This window comes from Fistularia commersonii, chromosome 3, assembly GCF_037954325.1.
Source record: "Fistularia commersonii isolate RoL2024-O1a breed Wild chromosome 3, RoL_Fcom_v1.0, whole genome shotgun sequence".
Lineage (NCBI taxonomy): Eukaryota > Metazoa > Chordata > Actinopteri > Syngnathiformes > Fistulariidae > Fistularia > Fistularia commersonii.
In genome coordinates this window covers 16871618-16893980 of record NC_141286.1, presented here as the reverse complement: position 1 = coordinate 16893980, position 22363 = coordinate 16871618, and the positions used below count along the sequence as shown (strand labels likewise).

The following is a 22363-nucleotide window of genomic DNA, read 5'->3' as shown; positions in this document are numbered from 1 at the left end:
ACATCAGGGAAGAGATAATTCGGCTGTTTGAAACAAAATGCGTATTCATTTGCATGGAGTTGTACAACCTAGTATTTGGTTTACTTAAGCATTTGTATACATTATCTCATAGTCACACAAACTTTTTTTTAATTAACATATAGGCAATGATTATTAAATAAAACCACAAGATAGATATACTTGTCTGTGTGTTATAAGGAGAAACAGCACAACTGCAAGCCAGCTTAGCTCAATGAAAGCAGCCTACAGAAATAGTAGCCTTATTCTGTTAAAAATCATCACATTCACAAAAACTCCAAACGCTGTAATGTGGAATGTTGTGAATACTACTCTTCAATCACAATGAAATAATGGTGTACACGTATAGAACTTCTTATTTCTTGCTCTAATACCTAAATTGCAAAATGTGGCACTGCCATGCTTATTTTTTCACAAAATATTATTTTCTATTTTGACACCTTATTAGGTTAGAAGACAGTTTCTAGTGTTGCAATGCATTGAAAAAACAAACTAGCAAACAACAAACAAAAGATACAAATCCCAGTACTTTAGCTTTTGTTTGGTTGAATGGTGTGTTACAAAAGTTACAAAAGTAATGCTTTCCAATTGTAAAGCCAAGCCTGCAACTTCAAAGCTAATGCATAATTTGTGGCAAAAATTCAAATACAAAGGGGGTCACAAATTAAAAATCATGAAATTTAATTTTTTGGGGAAAAAAAAATTATTGAGAAAAAAAGAGGAGGGGCTCTTGTAGAGAAGCACTAATTATATGATCTTGGGTCGGTTGCCTGGACAGCAGTATTTCCTTCTGTTTTGTCAGTATCAACCCTGAATCAGTACGTGTTAATTTATCCCTATGTGCTATAATGTTTCAAGAATAGTAGCACTGCTGCCAGCCTGAATACATGTCAAAATGAGTGATGTGTTGACTTAATTTATGACTTTTTTCATGCATTGTGACATGACGTCTTAAATCAAAATACATAAAAATAAGTTTGAATAAAGCACTAAGTTTGAATAAAGTACTTCCGCCTCACAGCATGAAGGACCCTGGTTTGATTCCAACAAATGGACCTTTCTGTGTGGAGTTTGCACTGATGGATTTGCATGGATTTCCTCCAGTTTCTCTGGTGCATGTTAATAGGGAAAAAAATGTAAAAAAATGTCCTGAATGAGAGAGTGAACAGTTGTTTGTCTGTATATGTGGCCCTGCGATTGACAACCAACCAGTCCAGGGTGTACCCCGCCTATTTGCCCAGTGACAGCTCCCCCCGTGACCCTGAGTGCAGGATAAGTGGCAGACGATCGATGGGTTATTTGTAGTAGTATTATATGTAGTAAACATCAATTGTGCTGTAGGAACAGTCAAGTTCATGACAAATGACAATGGAAGGGAAATCATGTTGTTATGCTTAGAAACTATATTTATGTTGTACGTAAAACACAGCAAGTGTGATGTGAGAATTTAACAAAGGGAGTTTCAGAACATTTCATCCATCTACAGTTACCTTGAGAAATACATTGTCTCATGGTTATTAATGACGTCACTGCCACCACCCCCGCTGATTTGCTGTAGCCCCGCCCTTCCCGGCGGCCCTTTAACGCAGAATTAATTAGTTCTTTCTCTCTCCCCGTCACGTGACGCAGTGTCTCGTCCAATGGGAGGCCTCAATTGGAAGAACGTACTGTAAGAGCTGCATTTCGTCATGGCTGTATCACGTGTGCATTTTTTTTTTGTTCCCCCCGTTTTATTTACTTTTCCGTAATAATTTCCACTTGAAGCCGATATGGGAGGCGTCTTCCTGCCGGTGTGTGTGTCAGCCAGGCGGGGCCGTTGAGGACCGGCGGAGGGACGGCGCCCCGCCCCTCACGAACACGTTGCCCAGGGAGAGGCTGCACGGGCTGGATGGGACTCCCGCCTCCAGCCTGCGTCGCCAGGTTTTAATGGTTTCAGTCCGTCCGGCAGTTTCGCTCGTCAGGGCATCAGCTCTCTCACTCGTCCGACGCTGACACCACATGTCCCCGGTTCAACACACGGTTCAAGACACGGTTCACTTTTGGTAAGTGTCGACCGGTTGAACTCCGCTTCTGTCACCTCGACACACCTGGTTTACCAGCCGGTTAGAGCCGCGGAAAAGAGGCAGGTTCGTTACCGCATCGTGTCCGGTATAGCGGGCAGGTTGATGGGTCCGGCTCCTGCGGCGTTTTCGCCTCTCAGGTAGCGCGTTTAGGGTAAGGGGCGGTTTCCGGTGCAGCGGGGACCCTCGGTGGACTTGAAACCGTGGAGGATAGTATCTGTGATCAAGACGTTGCATCACAGCGCGAACATGTGAACTGACAACAGTCCATGTGTTGTTTTTTTCTTACATAATGTAGAAGGACCGGCCTGGGTGGAATAGGCCAGGGAGGTTATTTCATCCATTGCTCTGCAGATCAAGTCATCCCGGGGGCAAAATTCAGACTCATGTATTGACAGAGTGATAACTGGGGTCAGGATTGTAGAAATACAGAAGAGGAGAATCCGAATGTTCCCACCAAAAGTTTTGTACACTTTCGCCTTCTTTGATGATTGTTCGTGTTCACTTATATATGTGTGTGTGAATGGGATCGAATTCGCAGTAATTGAAATAATCGACTAGGAAGAAATGAATCCGAAACTCTACTCATCCACCGCTTCCAGTTTCTCAAATGAGAATACCTTCTGTACAACTGCGAGTCTGATGTATTGGGATGTCAAGGGTTTAATATTAGTGGATTTCTTTCATGATGGTATCGATATCAATGGAATTAGAATGGACCCGTTTTGTCTATTTGTTAAAAAAAAAGTGAATTCAAAAAGCCCCTTGCCCGCTTGATTATTATTATTATTATTTATTGATTGTTGATTATTGATTATACATCGTTCTATCGGCCACCGACGGATGAATAGTCACACCCCTGGCAGAGCTCCAAAGCTAAACGTTTTTCCACTGGAAACGTTCCCGGTCCGTACTTGAGTTCCAGGCTTATAACATATTTGTCATGGTAAATCAGCATGCAGCGTGAAATGTAAATTGTTTTCCATTTTAACCCAGTTGCTGATAAATACTTGGCTGTACTATGCATCAATATCTGGGCTGTAAAATCGAAAGTCCCTTAAAAACAGTGTGTTCCAATTATAATGAGTAGATTCATTCCACGTTTATTTACATACCTGTGAACTATCACAAGTATTTACACACTTTCTTTCAATAGCACTTACATTAAGGACATTTTTTGGTTTCTTAAAGTTATTCTTTCCTCATTATTTTTCTAATTTGTCGTTGATATCTTACAATGGTTTAGAGAATCCAGAGCTAATACTCATATCGCTCTTTTTTCCTCATCTTCCGTGTTTTAGAGAAGCAGTCTGCTGATGTTGCAGATGTTACGGATTATTAAAAAAAAAGAATTGAACATATTTACGAAAAATGACACTGAGTATTGTCTATAGATCCAACTTTACTCTGAATATGCAATATTGAAGTGTAATACCAGGCTGCAGTGTGTAGTATATAGTTTTTGACCAATTACAATGAGTCCCACCATCACCAGCTGAAACCTCAACATTGAGAAATGAACCCAATAATGACTCTGATCCACTAGTTTCACTAAAATTATCCAATATCTCCATGGTAATAGTGAAAAGATTGAAACTGTCATGATAAGGAGAAACATGATGGGCTGTGATTGTAATGTGACTGTACTTCAGTTCAGTTCAATTCAAACGGTCTCACTTACACTTTCACCAAAACTTTGTTTCGGAAGGAAATGCTTCAAAATTTTTACGGTTTGAAAGCTTGCTTTAAACTTTCGTGATCTTTCACTCATAGATCATGTCACGAAACAGTTAATTCAATTTTATTAGTAATAATATTTCGTTGTGGATACTTTTTTTAAGTTTTGAAACTTGATGGAATGTTGGAGACAGGTCTGATCAGTCACAATTTTTTTTGTTTGATTGTTTGTTTTAGTTCAAAAAACAATCAGAAAAGGAAGGTGACTGATGATTCACACAAAAAAAATCTTGTTTCTTTCAGAAATTGTAAGTGTTTTTGAAAATAATGCTAATTACAAACTCGACCGCTTGTGCAGAAAGTGCTACTGCATAGAGGTGTTAAAGAAGCATGTTACCGCAAATATTTTGTCACAACTTGTTCAAATGACAATTAGTTAATGTCACAGAAGACTGACGGCAATCAAACCTGAACCTGCATTTTGGCAACAGAGTCCTCCTTGTGTGGGACTTATCAAGAGTTCTCTTTCTGTGTGTTTGTCCCTGCAGGTCCGTGATGCTCTCTACTGGATGATCTTCTAATCTTACCATGTCTACCTCTGACTCGGATTACTCTATTGACTGGCTCGCCAGTGATGAGGACGACTATGACTGCCCGAAAAGATTAAGCCCCCAGTGCTTAGAGTCTCCACTTACCCCGACTTCATCGTTAGCCACATCTTTAAGAGAATCTCCGTCTTGCCAGCGGAGGAGGTGTGATCGCCATGACTGCCAAGACTACTCTGGGGGCTTCGCTGAGTCTGCAGCTGCTCTGCAGACCCCAACAGTGGGCCCAGCTCAGGGATTTACCTCTGTTTGTAAGCTGCACACACTCTCTGTGGAGTCAAAGCAACATGTAATCAGGAAGAGAGCTTTAGACAGACACTGTGAAAAGCCTCTACCAGACACTGAAAGTGAATTATTCTCTTTCAAGGTGAGTTTTTGCTTTTGGGAAGTTGGATTATACTAAATTTACGGGTGGCAAAATACGCACAGAGGAAGGCCAGAGATTCTCATACCTTTTTGGAGAAACTGTTCTCACTAAGTTCACTTCGCAGCTTTTATTCTATTTAAAACTGAAAAACTATTTAAAAGATCTGCATGAGGTCAATAAAAGAGTTCAGTGAGTGGAAGCTTTGATTCAAAGAGTTTTCTAGAGCTGCTGTATGTCATAAATACAAAGCTAAATTTAAAAGATCAGATTTTAACTGTATGAAATGTTGCCATGTTCTTCACCTTTCCAAATTTGCAAATATCCAATGACAAAAAAATTCCCATGTCTTATATGTCAGTAAACCTATGCCTTTTTATCAACCAACAATATCTCAATATTCCCGCTTAACGGCCATAGTTATTTGGCAATCAAACGGTTATCACCTTATTGTCATAGAAAACTAAAGAAACTTAAACTTATTTTTTTATTATTTTTCTGTCAGCTACCTCCCCACAGGGAATCATCTTCCTCCATTTAACCCCTTTCTTTGTATTGTCTTCTCTCCCACATGCTAAGTACATGTCATCTTTCGCTACTTTCATACATCTCCCCTTCGGTCTTCCTCTAGGCCCCCTGCATGGCAGTTTAACTAATTATAAATATCAAAGGAGTTTTAGTTTGAAAAATCCCATGCAATTGGTTCTCATGAACCCGCCTCCACTGACAGTGGAGTTACAACATGTTCTATTCTGGTGAGGTTTCAGCATTTCACTTCATCCGAAAGTTGTTGGATGGGATTGAGGTCAGGACAGTTGAGTTTTTTCTCTCCCAACTGGGCACACTTGTCTGTGTGGAGCTGCAGGCAGTTAAGCTGCATGTTTTACTGTTGAGAAAGTTCTTCACAACAGTTAAAAAATCACACATGCATTACAACCAGGAGTAAAAATGAACAATTCGCCACCAGATCAAAATATTTTTCCCCTTTTTTTGTTTTGTGCTGTTTATCCCTACAGATATTTTTGAAGTGACATATTTTAAATTTGAACTGAAGGAAAAACTCCAGACAACACATTCCAGTTACAGAAGGCAATCCATTTACCTGGTTGTGAGTGTTAACTGTAGAATAACTACTTATCTAGCAAAGTATCTACTCATGACCCTGTCATTTAATACAAATCACCATACAGCTCTGCTCAGATTGTTTGGGCTCAGACCAGGATACCTGGTCAGGGATTGTTGTAATTTTTTCCCCCAAATCTGAATAATTCTTGCTCCTTTTTGCACCATAGTACAAATGACATCATATATGTTCTTAATACAAATAACAATCAAAATTGTACTTGTCTAATTTTCAGACCCTGGGTGGATCAACAAGAAGTGACCATAAATCTGTAGTAACTGACTTTATAACAACAAATTACTAATAATTTTTATCATTGATGGCATTATTGTAAAGGTCAGATCAGTGTTGTCCTATCTATTAAAATGCAAATAAAATAGTCGGTGAAAATTCTGACAAGCCTGCTTATCACATGTAATTTACAGCATTTCCCTTGCATTTATTTGGTAATGCTAAGCAAGACAAATCTATCTATAAGGGGTTCAACGCTCCTGTTTCTGCTGCAGCACATTGGTGTCGTTTCAGACAGACAACAAAAGCAAGTGGCAACTCAGTGCAGTTTATTTACTCCTATTTATCAAGCTAGGTGATCTTGTTTTGTTTATCCACCTAACCAAAAATATAATGTCAGTTAGTGGGTTAAAGTTTGGATCCTGGTCCCAGCTAGTGAAACACAAGTCTCTTTCAAGGCTGAGTCCAGCCATAATGCCTCAATTGGGTATTACAAATGAGACCCAAGACCCTCGGTAGTCGAGTGAGGTCCTCTATCGTTCCTACGGCTCATATGAAATCTGGATTTGGAAGGGTCACGTTCAGGTGGACCTGTTAAGGCCACAACAGTGTACATATAATAACTCACCAGATTATTGGGTAGCCTGAGATAGAGCTGATACATTGTAATAATTCTGCCATGCAGTAACTCATCCTTTTATCATGATTAATGTTCACTTCAGAAACACACATTACATTCTCCAAGTGAGCATTAAAACAAGGAAATAAGAAAAGGCCCATAGAACAGCAGGAATTGCAACTTATTTCTCCTGCAACTGTCTTCACATCTGTGTTGGCTGGAAATACAAAAATTCACCCCCCAATTCGCATACTGGTTAGAACGCAAACCTTGTATTATCTGTATTGTTCGGGAAACTGACATCCTTGCGTGTTTATTAGCGTGGATAAAAACATAAGTAAGGGAAATGTTGACACATTGCAGACCCCTTTAATGTTTCACAAAGTGCTTTATGAGCGGATCCACTGTTTAGCTTAATTACCAGCCGTTGTGAGCATTTCACGAACAGTATTACCAAATAACTGCCAGCCACAAGAAAAAAGTGCAGCGATTTGAATCTGAGGGGACTAATGATGTTCAAACTAAGAAAAATAGTTCTGGGTGATATTGTATAAAGTATCACAGTATTCAGAAATCTGTTTGATCTCAGTAAATATCCTCATTTACTTGAGCAGAGCATGTCAGCACTTACATGAGGAGAACATACTGTAATTTGTAACCTTATCTTAATGCTTGTGAAAGGACATCGCATCCTGTCACAGAAATACAAATATGAAAAATGTCATATTTTTTAAGTTTCCTGAGGGAAGCAGTGATAGAAATATTCGAATACAAGAGTAGAAATGAGCTTCAAAGTAAAAAAAATCATCAAGTGAAAGCAGCAACAGCATTAAGCTGAACATCATCCTGCTGATATCAAACTGAAAGAGGATCTGTAGGTGCCTGTTTTCAGGGTATTGCTCTGAGGGGTTGAGGTCATTGATCGCTGTCAACGTGTCAGCTGTTAATGGGGCTCTTGTTGCTGGACAGGAGGTCATTCAGGCTCAGTGTTAAAATTGGACTAATGGCATCAAATGGGAGCTTTTTTAAATGGCTAATTGGTCACTTAAATCCCAGTCAATAAGTCTTTCACCAAAATAGATGTTTAAAGGATTCAGAAAAGCTATAAATCTCGAAGTCACACCCACACACTCTCTCAGCTCATTAAATTAACTGAGGTCCGAGTGATTATGTGACCAATGTAATCTTGGATCAGTTGTAGGGATGTAGGAATCCATCATCAACAGTGATGATTGATTCCCTCACCAGGTTATTAGAAAGCACTTAGCGCAGCATTGCTAACTGCTGCCTCTCTCACTCAGTGCATGGAGCTGCAGTGCTACGTCCAACCCCTGTCCTCCATCCTGCACAGCCTCAGATCTGGCAGGTACTCTCAGCGTAAGTCCACATTTTACTACCTCCCTTGTTGAACATGGATATGAGTCTTTGAATATGCCGCCGTAGACTAAGCTAAAAATCGCTCTGAAAAAATCTGTGAGAGTATCAAAAAATGTGAGAAATTTCTGTGAAATAAGCACAAAATTATCAAAACAACTAGAAAAACTTGATCAAGCACTTAAAGATTAGAAACCAAATATTTTCAATTGTTATATCTAACGGTGATCAGTGTTGCAATGTCAGATTCACACAATTTAAGAGCTTTCAATGTGGTCAAATCAGTGTCTATAAACCTAAAACTCACTATTATGGGGACAAACTCAGTTTTAATGATTTTCTGTAGAGAAACACATTTAAATGGGAAGAAAGCTTTACTGAATATTGGAATTGATTTTTTTTTTCAACATATAGCCGAACCCTGCTACATGCAGGGTAGATTAAGGAAGGTGATTGCAAGCCGCCTGACAGTGAAATGAGTATTTTCCTTTGATTGACCAAGTGAGTCTTTCAGTGAATGTGATCATTCAAAGATAACGCAAAGGGAATGCCCACTTTGAAAGAAAGTATATGCAATACAGCTGAAAATGATGGCAAAGCAACACAAATGACCAGAATCAAAGGGCTCACCAGTCATTTAAACTCCTTTCAGTGTAGGTTCAAGATGAAAGGCTGGATCAGAGACAGCATCGTGCACACAGTTTAGGTGAGATATGGGCTGTAGATCATCTGGCTCTCTCCATGACATGCAAATAGCTCACCGCCAAATACCATGTTGACTCAGTCAAGAATACTTTTGCCGCTGTAATTATCCAATGTTTTTTTTTCGTAAAGGTTAAAGACCGCAGAATTGAATTTATGGTTTTAGCAGATGTTTTCTCCAAAATACAGAATGTACCAACCATTATGCAATCAAACCGATACTTTAAATCAAATATAAAAGCAGCCCTCCCGGTTTTATTTGACATAGCCTATTTCAAAATAAACACTTTAGCGCCATTGTGACTCTTGCATCATTTTTCAAAGAGAGCTGGCACCTTGTTTTGATGACTCGAGAACTTCAGTCAACTTTCTCAGCAGGGCAGAGAAGATCATGTCTGACTCATTGCTTTTGGGTGAGCAATTCCTTTAATCCCTCGAACTATTAATCACTCTGAACCAGTCCCTGTTCCAGGTCCACAGTCTCTGGGTGGTTTCACATCTACTTGCTCACTGACAGACTACCCTGGTATAAAAAAAAGGAGTTTATCTTTTTACTTTTTGAATCATCATTTGTTCTTTTGGTTTGTTTGCTGTTTACTTCATAAATTTACTTCAATTAACAAACGTTGTTTGCCTCAAAAGCCGAGCTAAGATATTTTCACGGAAAACACCGAAAGGGTAGTTTGTTTGTTCATAGCCTGTGATGGAGCTACCGGGGTCTGTGTCTGCAGTTATTGAATTTCAGTGCAAAAAATCTCACTTAAACAAAACAAGGTCCTGAATGCAAGATGAACAACGTTTGCAAAATAAAAAAGAGATTTATGAATAAACAGCCTGAACAGAAAAAACTACATCAATTACCAGGAAAAACAATCAGACTGAAGCTAGTGACAAACTACAAATAACTCTCAAATACAAGGCAAACTTAATTGTATTTATAATTGTTTAAGATTAATTGATGAACTTTAATTGCTGGGTATCATGTTTTTTTGGCAAATATGTTAATTCTAAAAGAAGAAAAATAAATGTGTAAAATGAATGTAGTAAAAATAGTTATTACATTTTTTCACTTCAGCCAACTCTATTTGTTGAAATAAAGATATTCATTTTGTACCTGCTTAGACCATGCTGAGTGTGTTGTTCTCCAATTTTGCTCCTCTCTCTCCTTGTTTTTTTTGGTCATGTTTGATATCTGAATTTAATCACTCCAATCTTTTATGATGCAGAACTCAACAACAAAAAACACAAAACTCAGGAAAAAGAAATTAAGCATAAAATGAAACAATAAAACAAATTGCCAAAATCAGATTTGAGGATTTGTTTTTTTTTGAGGAATCTGTGGAGCAAGATCATGCCATAGATTTCACAGCACTCACTCACTTAACAGGTCATTAAAAGTTGCATCCTCATAGTTGACCAGTGAGATAGGTGCACATCCTTTGCAGTTCTAACTTCATGTGACTGGTGCCCTGAGAGGTGTTTCTAAAATTCTGACCCCAGACAGATGATTTTACTACCTTAAAGTCAAAGAAGAACATTACAAGTGTTCTTAATAAAATTGGTCTTAGTGTAAGAGTGGCGTTGCCTGCCAATGTCTCTGGTCATTGTTTGAGTTCATGAAGAATGTGATCACATGCAGCAGCCATCTCTGATAAGAATTTGGCATTGTGATAATATTACTCCTCAAACGGAGGTGAGCTGTGGCATTGTATCATACCATGAAGTCAAAGTCCAGCCAGCAGCTGTGATGGCACAGCTGAGGTAACTCAACCTCAACTTGTATCGCTCTGCTCCCACAGGTCTAAGCAGCTTCCAGGAGGGCGTGGCCATGGATCGCATCCAGAGAATAATGGGGGTCCTACAGAATCCAAATATGGGGTAAATACCTTTAGAACAGATGTCAGAAACATTTCAGATTCAATTATGTATACTTAGAAAAGAGATACGGCACAGTATCCATCCATCCATCTCGCGTCGACCACTTATCCTGCACTCAGGGTCACGGGGGATGCTGATTCTATCCCAACTGTCATTGGGTGAGAGACGGGGTACACCCTTGACCGGTCACCAGTCCAAACAGATAACCACTCACTCACTCATATGTGGCAATTTTTCCCATTTTTTTTCCAATTAACCTGCTGCATATTTTTGGACCGTGGGAGGAAACCCACGCAGACACGGGGAGAACATGCAAACTCAACACAGAAAGGTCCCCTTGCTGGAATTGAACCAGGGTCTCACAGCACAGGATATTTATTGTTATTATTACTTAGGTTTTTAAAAAACTATCATACAACTATTCAACTAAAGTGTGTTGAATAGTCAACTTCACATGAATGGTGTTTTGGTAACCACCGACTTTCTCCTTTTTGTATTTTCATTTGTTGAAACTTAACTGTGACTTAAGTTTCGTGACCTTTTTTAAAATTAAATTTGAAACAGGTTGCAGAAGATGAATGAATGACACATCCGGGGACATTCTGCTCCCATCACTACATACTTCAAAAGTTGCCATGTAAATATTTTTAAGTTATTATTATTTTTTTTTATATATTTCTTTTTTTACTTTATTTATTTAATAAAATATGACTCATCCATTTGACTAATTTACACACACTCACACCAGAGACATTTTTTCACTCTCCCATTCAGTATTTCTTAAAATAACTGTCTACCGACTAAAATAATGGAATATTCTGATTTTCGCTAATTTGAATTGGGAGTTGGTTGAAATTACATTTTAAGCTAGAAAGCCTGTGGATTATGTGGCTGCATGCTCTTAAGGGGGCCTACAATGTAACAGTGGAGGAGTGTTGCAACCCCCTCTTCCTTCCTATAAATAGGAATCTCTGATATCACGCTGATGCATTATGCAGCATCTCATCTGCTTGTTATCAGATCATGGGGGGAATCTGGGAAAAGTACAGATGAGTCAAGAAGTTTTGAAGGCAAGATTTGTTAGATGTTTTACAGCAGGGATAAGCTATTGAAGAAACCTGCTTGAGTGGGTTCCATGAGTTGAAAAATTACCCTTGCCCAAGACATGTTTATTTTTCTTATCATCTTTTTTTTTTTTTTTTTAAATTTCCCTATATTCCTGTTACACTTTTCCTTTGCTGTACTTTGGCTTTAGATACATACTCGAATTCAATGTTGTTCTTGTCCATTGCAACACTCATTCATTTAGTAAATTTCTGTCTAAGAATGTTGCCTCAGTGTCTGCAGGAGACATGAAAGCATGCTAAAAAAATCTCTTGTTTTTTCCGTTTTTGACCATGTTTGTCCCATGCAGCATGATCAGACAGTTAAGATAAAGAAATGGTGGCCACATGTCCGATGAACCGCAGTTAGTTATTAGAGGGTTAATGTTTTATAAGAGAAAATAGTTTTGGTTGTGAAATGCCCAAAGAAATCAGACCACAGTCTGTAGTTACGCCTCACTGCCTTTTTTGATTATATGCTTAGGAGGCAGCTTTTCTGTTATTCTAAATTTTATTATTGTTATTATTGAGGGTTGTAGAAGCAAATGGCTCACATTGGCTTTAACCGTGACAACGAAGCATTTTAATGTTAGCATAATATAAATAACTGCTGAACATGAAAAGAGAAATCCATTCCTCCATGTATATTATTCTCACTGGACTCCAGACGACCTGCAATAATATCACAGGTGACATGTGATTCAAAAAATTTCAAATGGGCCGAGGACACAAATTTTACAGCCCGTCACCATCCAAACTCAAGTTCAAAGACTGTTCCCTCTCTTTGATGCAACATTTGTCTCATTGTTAGGTACAGTAAGGAGCGTAAAGTTTGCTTGACAATCACAGGAAAAGACTTGAAGGTCATTTAGGAGGCTTTAGGTTGATTTACTGCTCACTCACTCTATCAGAACCGTTCAGACAGGGTTTACTGCATCCGCACATTTCCTGCACCGATTTTTAAGCAGATGTTAGGGAAGGAATATTTGGGACTATCTGACGTCATTGTATTTAAGATCCTCTGATGTCGGATATGGGATCATATGAGCTTCTCCGTTTTACTGCAGGCCGTTTTTCATTAACATTATAAAAACCTTTTGTTGTTACAGTTACATTTGCAACACTTCTGTTAAGTAAATATTCTCAAAACCCCATACTTGATTAATTTACTGTGATGGGATGCCCTGATGTCACAGTGAGAGTCCTTCATGGTTGTTTGTCACATGCAGTGGACTCTTCACCAATTATCTCAAAGGATTACAGTTGCAAATATGATCATTTGTGTAAACAAACACAACCATGGCTGTGGTTTCGGGGGGGTGTAAAAGGGTTCTCGAGTTGGAACTTGCTTTGTAGTTCCCATTCCCATCACTGAAAGCACCATTCATAATGTGGTATCAGTGATGTCACTCTGATGTTATAGGCTTAATGAAATCTTGGTCATTCAGGGGAAAACACACAACTCAAGAGTTGAAGTCATCAGCATTTGAGAGAAGCCTCTAGGAGTCTTTTTTTCACTGCAGTTGTATGGAATAAATTACCCTGTTTATAAAAACCCACCGCATTGCTTATCCTAGTAGTATCTTTGGGTTGTACTTGATACTCTGATGTTTTTAAACAGAATTATAGCATCAACAGTTGTTTGGACATTTGCTTAGCATTCAATGGTCTGTCGCTGTCACGGTGTGATTCATTGGATTTCCAGTTCTTTTCAGGTGTTTTTTTTTTCATTTTTGTTTTGATAAAAATGAAGGGGGATAGTTTTGTTAGTTAATGGCTTCATAGTGTTGATATTTTTGACTGCCAAAAAGATGTCATAGTGTCGGGTATTGTGCAACCATGAAAAAAGACATGTAAAAAGACTGAATATGCCTTTGAGCAAAATCCAGAGTGCTTGTGTGACTGACTTGAACTTTGCATTAGCAAGAAGACATGAGCACATGAGGATACAGTATGTCCAGGAGAAAAGTAGGTTTTTAGCTATTTAAACTTAGCAAGGTCACTAAACGGGTCTTCAGCAGAGCTCATCTTTTGTGGGTAAATTGTGGGTACATTTTAAATGCTGAAATGCTTACAGTACCAAGGTAATGGTGGTTACTGAAGTTCCAAGCTCTAGTAAAGAACTAAGCTAATTTCAAATGTAGCCCTGAATCTGTATTAACTCAGCAGAACACTTGAATTAGCCCTGTTTATATAATGTGCTGTATAAATAAAGTGCCCTTGTCCAGTCACAGCTAAGAAGGTTGGTATCCTGCGGGTCGAAGCAGCTCTACCGGCCACATGTCACAGATTCATGCTGTAATGTTGGTCTCACACTGCAAAACTAACAGCTGCGAACCACTGGCTCCACCCAAATCATAAAATACACAACCAGGAAGCATATGCCGGTAGTAAAAAAATGACCGTGGATGCTTTCAGACAGGCTATCATACCCAGTCTGCCTCCCAGACCCTTTCATTCTGCCACTCATGTGAAGGACAGACAAACATGGCTGAATTCAAAAGCTGCTTTTACACATTTGTTTGTTCTGCCTCTGATCCAGCAGCTGAGGTGGTCACAGAGCTGTCTTTATGTCTGGGGAAAATACCTGAAAGGATCGGTGGAACAGTTAATTCAGCGGTCTGATGCTTTCGTGTCAACACATGGTACCTCTGTTGGACAGTTTTGTGTGCATCGACACATGCCACCCCGGCATTGTTTGCCTCTGTCTAAACAAACAAAGAATCACAATGGGAGTAACAGTTGTGGAATCTGTGCATAAAAAGGCCCTCCAGACCAAACATGGTGGCGCATCCATAACTGGAAGGTTGTGTGTCCGGTGGGGACACTCAACTGTCCATTTGTGGACATCATTTTCGTTTTACAACACAGCACATAATGTCTGTATTTCCTTCTAGCAGGAAAACCCAGGAATGGCATTCATGTCCGTCCTCCCTGTAAGTCTGGTGAAAAAGTAGCATGTGTAGTAAACGAGATTCTTCTTCTGGAGTTTGTCTCTGATCACCAGCCTCTACTTCCTTCGAAGTAGCAAAAGACAGATATGACAATTATTTTGAGAAAAGCATAGCTGACCAAATCCTATGTAATTTAATTCACATTCATCATGTTTCATTCTTCAATGTTTCATGTTCAAACAGTTTTGCCTTAACGTTACACATCTATCAGAGGAAAAGATGATTGCTCCAAGCACTTAAATGATTTCAATCACACACTCACTCTACTTTCAGACAATTGTCACTCTTATGAAAACTGTCAGCAGTTGCTTGATAAACTACATTTGATGAGAGCTTTGTCAAAGTGCAACTACGCCTGCAATCTTATATTAAACAGTGCCCTTCTATTGTTGGCCACAAGTGTGAGCCGCTTTCCTCAAAAATGCCGTTGCCGTTATATTTGTTTCCACCCCTTACTTTGCTGCTAACATTAATGTTAAACACCATGTGTCTGAGCTGGACCACCCATGGAGCATTGCAGCATAGGTGGCATCAAATCCCTGTTACCCACGTCAGATTAAACACATCATGTCCCAAAGTGGGAGGGAAACCAGTCATCTACCACAACAACACACTACATCAACACACTAGTTCTTCTTGGCTCCAGTGGTTCCTATTTGTCAGACATAAGTTGATTCAGGTGGAAAACATGGCTGCAAATCCAAGCTGGCTGTCGGATGATAAAAAAAGTCCAGCCCAGATGTTTGATGCTGGATTTTTACAGAGCTGATGTCAAACTTGCCGCTAATCAATGAGTGATATGTGCAATTATGTTCGGTTTGTGTAAATCACGGCGATACATATTTGCTCCTCTGTTGCCTAATAACCATTCTGCAGCGTATTTGTAAAAACACCAAATATTTCCATGATGGGGTTTGCAAGAGGAACTTTGGACTCTCTATTTAAACATTTACTTATGTTATTGTTTTATTTTGATTTATATGTAGAGCAAAACTTCTTCCAAATCGAGATAAACTAAATCAATTATTATCTAAATCAGCCTCTCAAAACACTTTTTTCCTTTGGTCTCCATGCCAGTCTTATAACATTTCATGATCCAGGTTGTTTTTGGCAGAAATAAAAAAAAAAAAAAGAGTCTGTCCTCCTGTCTTAAGACACACAAAACATTACATCGAGTGTGATTTTTAAGTTTATAGTAGATGAAGTATACTTATTTACAGAGATGTCCATATGTTATTTTGAAAATAGGCATTTAAAATATTTTCTGGCCCTCTGGATTATAAACATGAAAAAACAGAATTCATATTGTGTAATAATCAGCATTAAAATGTTTTTACTTTGGCTTCATTTTAATCTATTAATTGCAAATGAAAACCCCAGAGGTTATGGTTATTACATACTGAGGTTCAGAGGTTTGTTAGAATTGTCGTTCTATGTGTTCACGATGAAAAAAATTACCATTTTATTCTTTTTAAATTCACTATTAGATCACAAAGTGGCAAATATGTAGGTCACATGTATATGTATTTAATGAGCTTCCATTCTTTGTCCTTGTGCGGACACTGTTCCTTCAAACAGTCAAAACAAAAAGAACTGAAGTAATTGATATTGAATATTTGCAGGAAGAGTATTTATAACAATACGTAGGCGTGTATGGGGAGGTATAGGAGTATTATTTCACTTGTTTGTGCAGCAACACTTAAATCATCACTGGGGAAATTCTTAACTTCCTGTGACATCCAACATCAGCTAAAACTGGTCCTGTTGGCCTAAGATGCTGTCACGTGTTTGCTTCACAACTCCTCAGGGAAAGCAAGTCAGAAAGTGTAGGTTTGAGTCCAAATCCACTTGCCATTCTGTTTTGGACAGGCAGCCGTATGTCTTTGGAGTAATGAGGCTTATGCCTCATCAGAAAGTCACGAGTCGCTGACATTTGTTAAAACCAAGTGAAGTCGCAATTCTGTTTTGACTTTGCAGTGGCCGGTTAGATATCACTTGGTTAATCTTGATTTCCTAGTCAGGTGTCTCAAGGCAAAGATTGTTCATTTGAAAATCTAAGCTGTGGTCTGAGCAGGTGGGCAGGGCCTTGCAGCACCGCTCTGTGGCTTACCACTCTATTTATAGCCTGTGAATGAAATGAAGGCCTTCCCCCGCTGCTACGTGTGGGCTCCAGCATGCTAGCGTGTGTGTGTGTGTGTCGTAACATTTCTCATGTGGAACTTAACATGTTCTACAAGTATTCCTCTGTGTATCATTTGATCCCGGCATGTGAATGTAAGCTTTCATAACGTCACACAGACAGCAAGGAATGCACGCGCACCACAAGCACACATACCCTCGCAGGCTTTTTATTTATTCAGTCATTGTGCTAGTTCATGTTCACCAATCACATGAAGCCTGAGAGCCAAATGCTGGTTCAGGCTTATGTAATGGCCACTGGCGAGACTTCCCTAAGCCCTCTGAGCTGCAGGGCGGCTCGTCCCTCTAATCTGCAGCTGAAAACTCAAATGTCAGATTCAGTCAGAAGTAACAAATGTCCTCACCTTGGCCTGTCAGCACAGCTCACTCATCACCTCTTTGTGTCTCCTGCAGCGGACGCTTCCTCAGCATCATCCTGAAAATAGAGGAGATGCTCCGAAGCTGGTTCCCTCACGTTAAACCAAATCAGACAGAGGACATCGCTCCTGCCAAGAAGCAAAAGGTAAAAACTGCATTTGAAACTGTCGAGGCCGTGAGTGAAGTGTCTGCTGAGGTGAAAGCCCTGCGTCAGATTATGTAACATCCGCCTGAAAAAAGCTGGTGAAGGTGATAATGTGTTTTATTGGGCTCCTGACGGGGCGAGTGATTCCAACAGCAACAGGCTCCATTTCCCAACAAGAGTAACGGTCAGAGTAATAAGGGGAAAACCAGTGCGGCTTCATGCAGGAATGTGTCAACTCAACTTGCCCCGTCAGTCCAGCAGTTACCCAGTAGAAGTCTCAACCTTCCTGGAAACCCTGTTTCCCCATTCAGCCGTCAACAGTAGTTTTTGATAATTCATTGACTATTTCCTCAAATCAAGGAAAATGTTCCTCGACTCTGAAATGGGACCATTTATACGCCCTTTTGCTGTCTCACATAATTGAAAAATGAATGTTGTAATTCCCTGATCTGCAGACATTTAAATGCAACCCTTTAGTCTTGTGATTGGTTTAATCATAAGCTACTGTTTTTATCAGCCTTTAGTATGTGACTCTTTGCCTGGAATCAAATCACAGTTCCCTCTTCACGTGATCCCCATAATGTGCAGCTTCATACATTTACAAAAAGTAAAGACAAAAAAGAGAATCATTTCTGTAGACAAACTGAGAGCCGTTGTTCAGAAACCTTAAATCATAAGTTGGGATCAGTTAATTGAGGCTTTGGCCAGAAACAAGCTGAAACTTACCAGGAATAAAGATTTATGACCATGCCAGGTGTGTCGGTGTCAGGGTCACACCTGCACGGGGTTTGACGTAACAGAATGTTCGAGGTTTTAATTTAATATTTAATCTCTTTAGAACCAGCGAAGTAAGAGATATTTAAGTGCTATCAATTGTGTCAGAGACAGCAAACCTACTTAGACTCTTCTTGTCCTCCAGCAGGATCGCGGCGGCTCCTCCATGCTGGTGCCCCCAAACACCGAGTCAGCAGCGTCCTACTCCTCCACCCACCTTAAATGGCTGCACACGTCCCCCATCTGCGCCCTGAAGCCGCCCCAGTCAATGCTCGGCCCCCCTGCCCCCGCCACCTCCCCGCTGCTCGCACGGTGCGCCCCGGAGGTGACGCAGGACAACTCTGTCTCCTCCAGCACCGACTGGCCTGCGGGTTCCCACCGCCACCTTAGCGCGCACACGCTTGGCCCGACGCCGCTGTCTTTCAAGATCAGCTCTCCCTGTCTGGAGAGACTCCTCCAGGCGAAGGAGAGCATCATCGCCCCCAGAACGGTGTCAGAGGGAGGCTGGATGTTGTAGTTGCCTGATGCGAGCCGGCAGAGTCTTAGACGCAACTAAACACTTGAAGTGGAATTTGAAGGGTTTCCGCTGCTATCAGGCCAGGTGTTGTGATTATTTATCAAGGCCAGTTTCCAAAATTACTGGTAAGTTTTTCTCCGCTCCTGTGTGATTTCGACATGTCAAAGCAACCAGATAGCAGCTAGTCAACAAGCACAGGATTCCTTGAAACAGAACCACCTCTCGGCCAAACAAAGAGTTATTTATTGGGGAGACCCCATATTATCTGGGAAAGAATCACAAATAATGTTAATTTCCAAAATTCTTGTTCATATTTTCACTGAAAACATCCCAAAGATCATCACTGTCTGGTTCCTAGAAGATGGATCCTAGAATATAAACCTAAAAAGCAGTGGTGAAACAACCAGAAAATTGAAGATAAGTTTGTCACCATTTTAAGACAATATACAGCAAACCCATTTTTTAAATGACAAACTACTAAAACAATTCATTCCTTGGATTTTGATCGCTGCACCAAGTGCCTTATGTTGTCCTGCTCAAACACCAATCTGAGATTAAATTTTCTGAATGGCAGTGATGATGTGACATAAAGGATCAGCAATTGCCAACAGCCAATTGGGTTGCTGTCTGTCGGTCACATGACCCATGTTTGTAGATTTCTCTCATCAGATTTGTTCCAGAACAGTTTTAATTATGGAGTCTGAAGAGTAAAATACGTCACAAGTTTGTGAAAGCAAACTGTTCAGAAGAGGATTCAGGACAGAGGTTGTTTGTGAGGGAACTGTTGCTTTCACTTTGAGACATTTAGTCGCTTCAAGATTTTCCCTTTCAGGTCGAGGTAACATCAAATCCATTGTGGTTCCACAAAAGGCCTTAAAAAGCACGTTTCAAAATCGTCTTCGAAATTGTAAAAAGAAGTCCAAACGGGACGAAAAAAAAAAAAGAAACATTTTAGACTTTGTCTTTGTTTGCTTGGGTGAGAAAACATGAAACCCTGGGCTGAGGTTCCGGTGAGCGTTTGAGTCGGACTCGTTCTCCGTGGAGACTAAAGCAAGATCTCGACTTTCCCCGTGTGCCAGAACCCAGGTCATGATTAATAATTGCCCTGTATGAAGTGATTTTGCTCCAAAGGATATGGACATGGTATTTTCAGATGTGTTTCACAGGCATATGAGCAGAAGAGATCTGACATTCAGTGATGTTTAAGATAAACAATATTACTAAAATCATTCTTTCTGTCCAAGTAGGTCTCAGTAATAACTTAAGTTACGCTAATTTTGCCAGCCTTGGACAGCAGCACATGAAGGAAAAGACATTTCGGAAGAGGCCATGAAAAAGCACAGATAATACAAGTCATTAAGAAAGGAAATTAGATCAAAATAAAGGAAAATTAAGAGAATGTGAAAATAATACAGCCCTTGCTGTTTTAAATTTACAAATAAGATTAGTGAAGTGTCAGCTCGTGTGTTAAAAAGCCTTTTAAAGGCTCTTGACTGCAATAATTAGTAAAACGTTGACCCACCCTACGAGAATCTGAGGGTCCGCTGGGGCCCATGGAGAACCCTGGCCACACATAATGGAGCCGGTTGTGGGATTTCTTCCAGTCTAATTGGGGAAGAAATGAACATGAACATGATTCTATCTCTGGATTGATACTGGGAGGAATGCACGACATGCAACCGATCGACTGTTACCTTGAGTTTCTAGCACTTCCTCTACCTCACACCTGACGCCATGTCACTCTGGACGAGCTGAAAACCATGATTAAGACTTACAAGAACCGAAGAGAAAACCAGTTTTTCTTCCTCAGAAGTTACACAAGGTTATTTGCACAAGATCCAGTGCATCAGTTAGAATTGAATTTTTTTTTTTTAAAGATGTTGCAATTCATACAGCAGCGTGTGATTCTTGTTCTCTTCGACTCAAGTGCAGTGAGAGTCTACTCTTGAGGTATTCTAAAACAGTTCTGTCGGCCCGAGCAGTCGGTACTGGACGCTGGGAGGTTTTAGATACTCATTCCTCCCGATCAAACTGGGAACAGTGTCTTCCAAACATCCTGATTTTGGCAGAAAATGTCCTCATTGGTCTCGAATATCTCCCAGTGCATCTCAGCAACAAAAAAACAGGAACATTTCTGGGCTGAGATGAAACTCATGTTAGTAACTGTCGCATTAGCCTGAGCTGAACTTCATTCCTGTGGATTCTGGAGCAGCAGCGATGCTTTCAGACAAACGAACAATGTGAAACAGCCTTTGAACGACTTCCAGTGAAAAACTCTACGGTTTAACAATATTTCGGGGAAAAAAAGGAAACATTTCTGTCACATTTAAAGAGACATTCAGAGTTTTTAAAGAAGTCAATAAATGGACTGCATTTCTTATCTCTGCCTCTGTTGGGTAAAGGACCTGCTGTTCTGCTGTTCAGCATTAAAAATGCTTTATATGGTTGGGGAAGACGATGCGTCACTGGTTTGTTTTGAGTTTAGTTTGATTTGTAGAGAAGATGGATTTTTGAAACCCACAGCGAAAACGTGGGCGTGAAAAATTCCAACAAAATGCCTGATTTTAAGCAGTTAAATATCATTGTCTAGCTGATTTTTTTTTCTCCCAATACCTTCAAATATTGCAACGTCAGTAGATCGTCACAGATGTTCAGTATTGGCTGGAAAAGAAAATCAGGTTGACATGCAAACTCAACATTCGCCATAAACTGTGGTCCAATGACAACAGATCATTTATATGTTGGATGTTTACTAAACACCAGAATGTAATAGCAGAATAGATGTGCAGTTTCATGAGTGTCTGAATTAATTGTTCGAGCAGTGACAACCAACTTCATGAGCTCTTAAATTGTCATACTGCCCATGGAACCCAAAACCTTTGTGAAAGGATAAAAATTTAAATTTGTTGATAAATTTATTGAGTTTGGGCTCCTGACCCTTAACAACAATCAGTAATTTTACCTGTCATATACCAAGGCCTTTAATTTTTTTTTTTTAAATCATGGAAAAGTGTCCCAGGCGGTCAAGCTGAGCTATGGAAGAAGTGAATCATGTGAAAAATTAAATTTGACTTTCAAAACCTACTATGACAAAAGGCCTGAAACTTAGTTTTGGGGTTTCACATATTCCGAAGCAATTTGTTGAGAATTTGCTCCTACCAGCTTCAAAGAGTGACTTGGCTGCAGATTGTTTCATCAACCAAGATTTGGCCCCATTTCTTGTTGAGGTCTCCTTTTAACGTCCTGAAATGAGGAGGTGGAGCCCGGGCTTTATCCTTCGAGCTGTTGTCAGGGGAGCTGTCTGCTGATGGAGGCACAAAGAATCAAACACATGAAGTCTGACATCCCATTGGGTTTGTCTGAGCCCTTTTTACGACCGGGGTCTCCTTTGCAGCACAATGACCAAGATCTCCAGGATGTGAGAAGGAGCTCCTCAAATGGCTGAATGAACATTTTCTAAGAAAAACAGCTCTTGCCAACATTGTCGGGATGTTGTGAACTGCTGAAAACATGTAGACATTTTTTTTCTTTTGTGTAGTTTTTCAGAATTTATTTACACCCTCTGAAAGACCTTTGTGATATTTTGTACTTCTGAAATAAATGTGATGTCTGCTTTCTGAAGAGGGGTGTGTCTTGTTCAGTCAGCAAAAAAAAAAAAAAAAA

At 39.8% G+C, this 22363-nt stretch overlaps 1 protein-coding gene across 2 annotated transcripts; it reads left to right on the top strand.

The window, feature by feature from the left end:
• Positions 1 to 1167: 1167 nt before the first annotated feature.
• LOC147235689 (circadian-associated transcriptional repressor-like) lies at positions 1168 to 22321 on the top strand. Of its 2 annotated transcripts, none has more exons than XM_086143873.1 (6): positions 1168 to 2060; positions 4304 to 4727; positions 7999 to 8074; positions 10573 to 10651; positions 17301 to 17409; positions 18332 to 22321. In XM_086143873.1, exons 2-6 carry the CDS (start codon positions 4344 to 4346, stop codon positions 18698 to 18700), a joined length of 1017 nt encoding a protein of 338 aa, XP_085999999.1. In that variant the 5' UTR covers positions 1168 to 2060; positions 4304 to 4343; the 3' UTR covers positions 18701 to 22321. The 2 variants fall into 2 exon arrangements, with proteins under 2 accessions (XP_085999999.1, XP_085999998.1); XM_086143872.1 differs by having other exon boundaries at positions 18329 to 22321.
• The last annotated feature ends 42 nt before the right edge of the window (positions 22322 to 22363 follow it).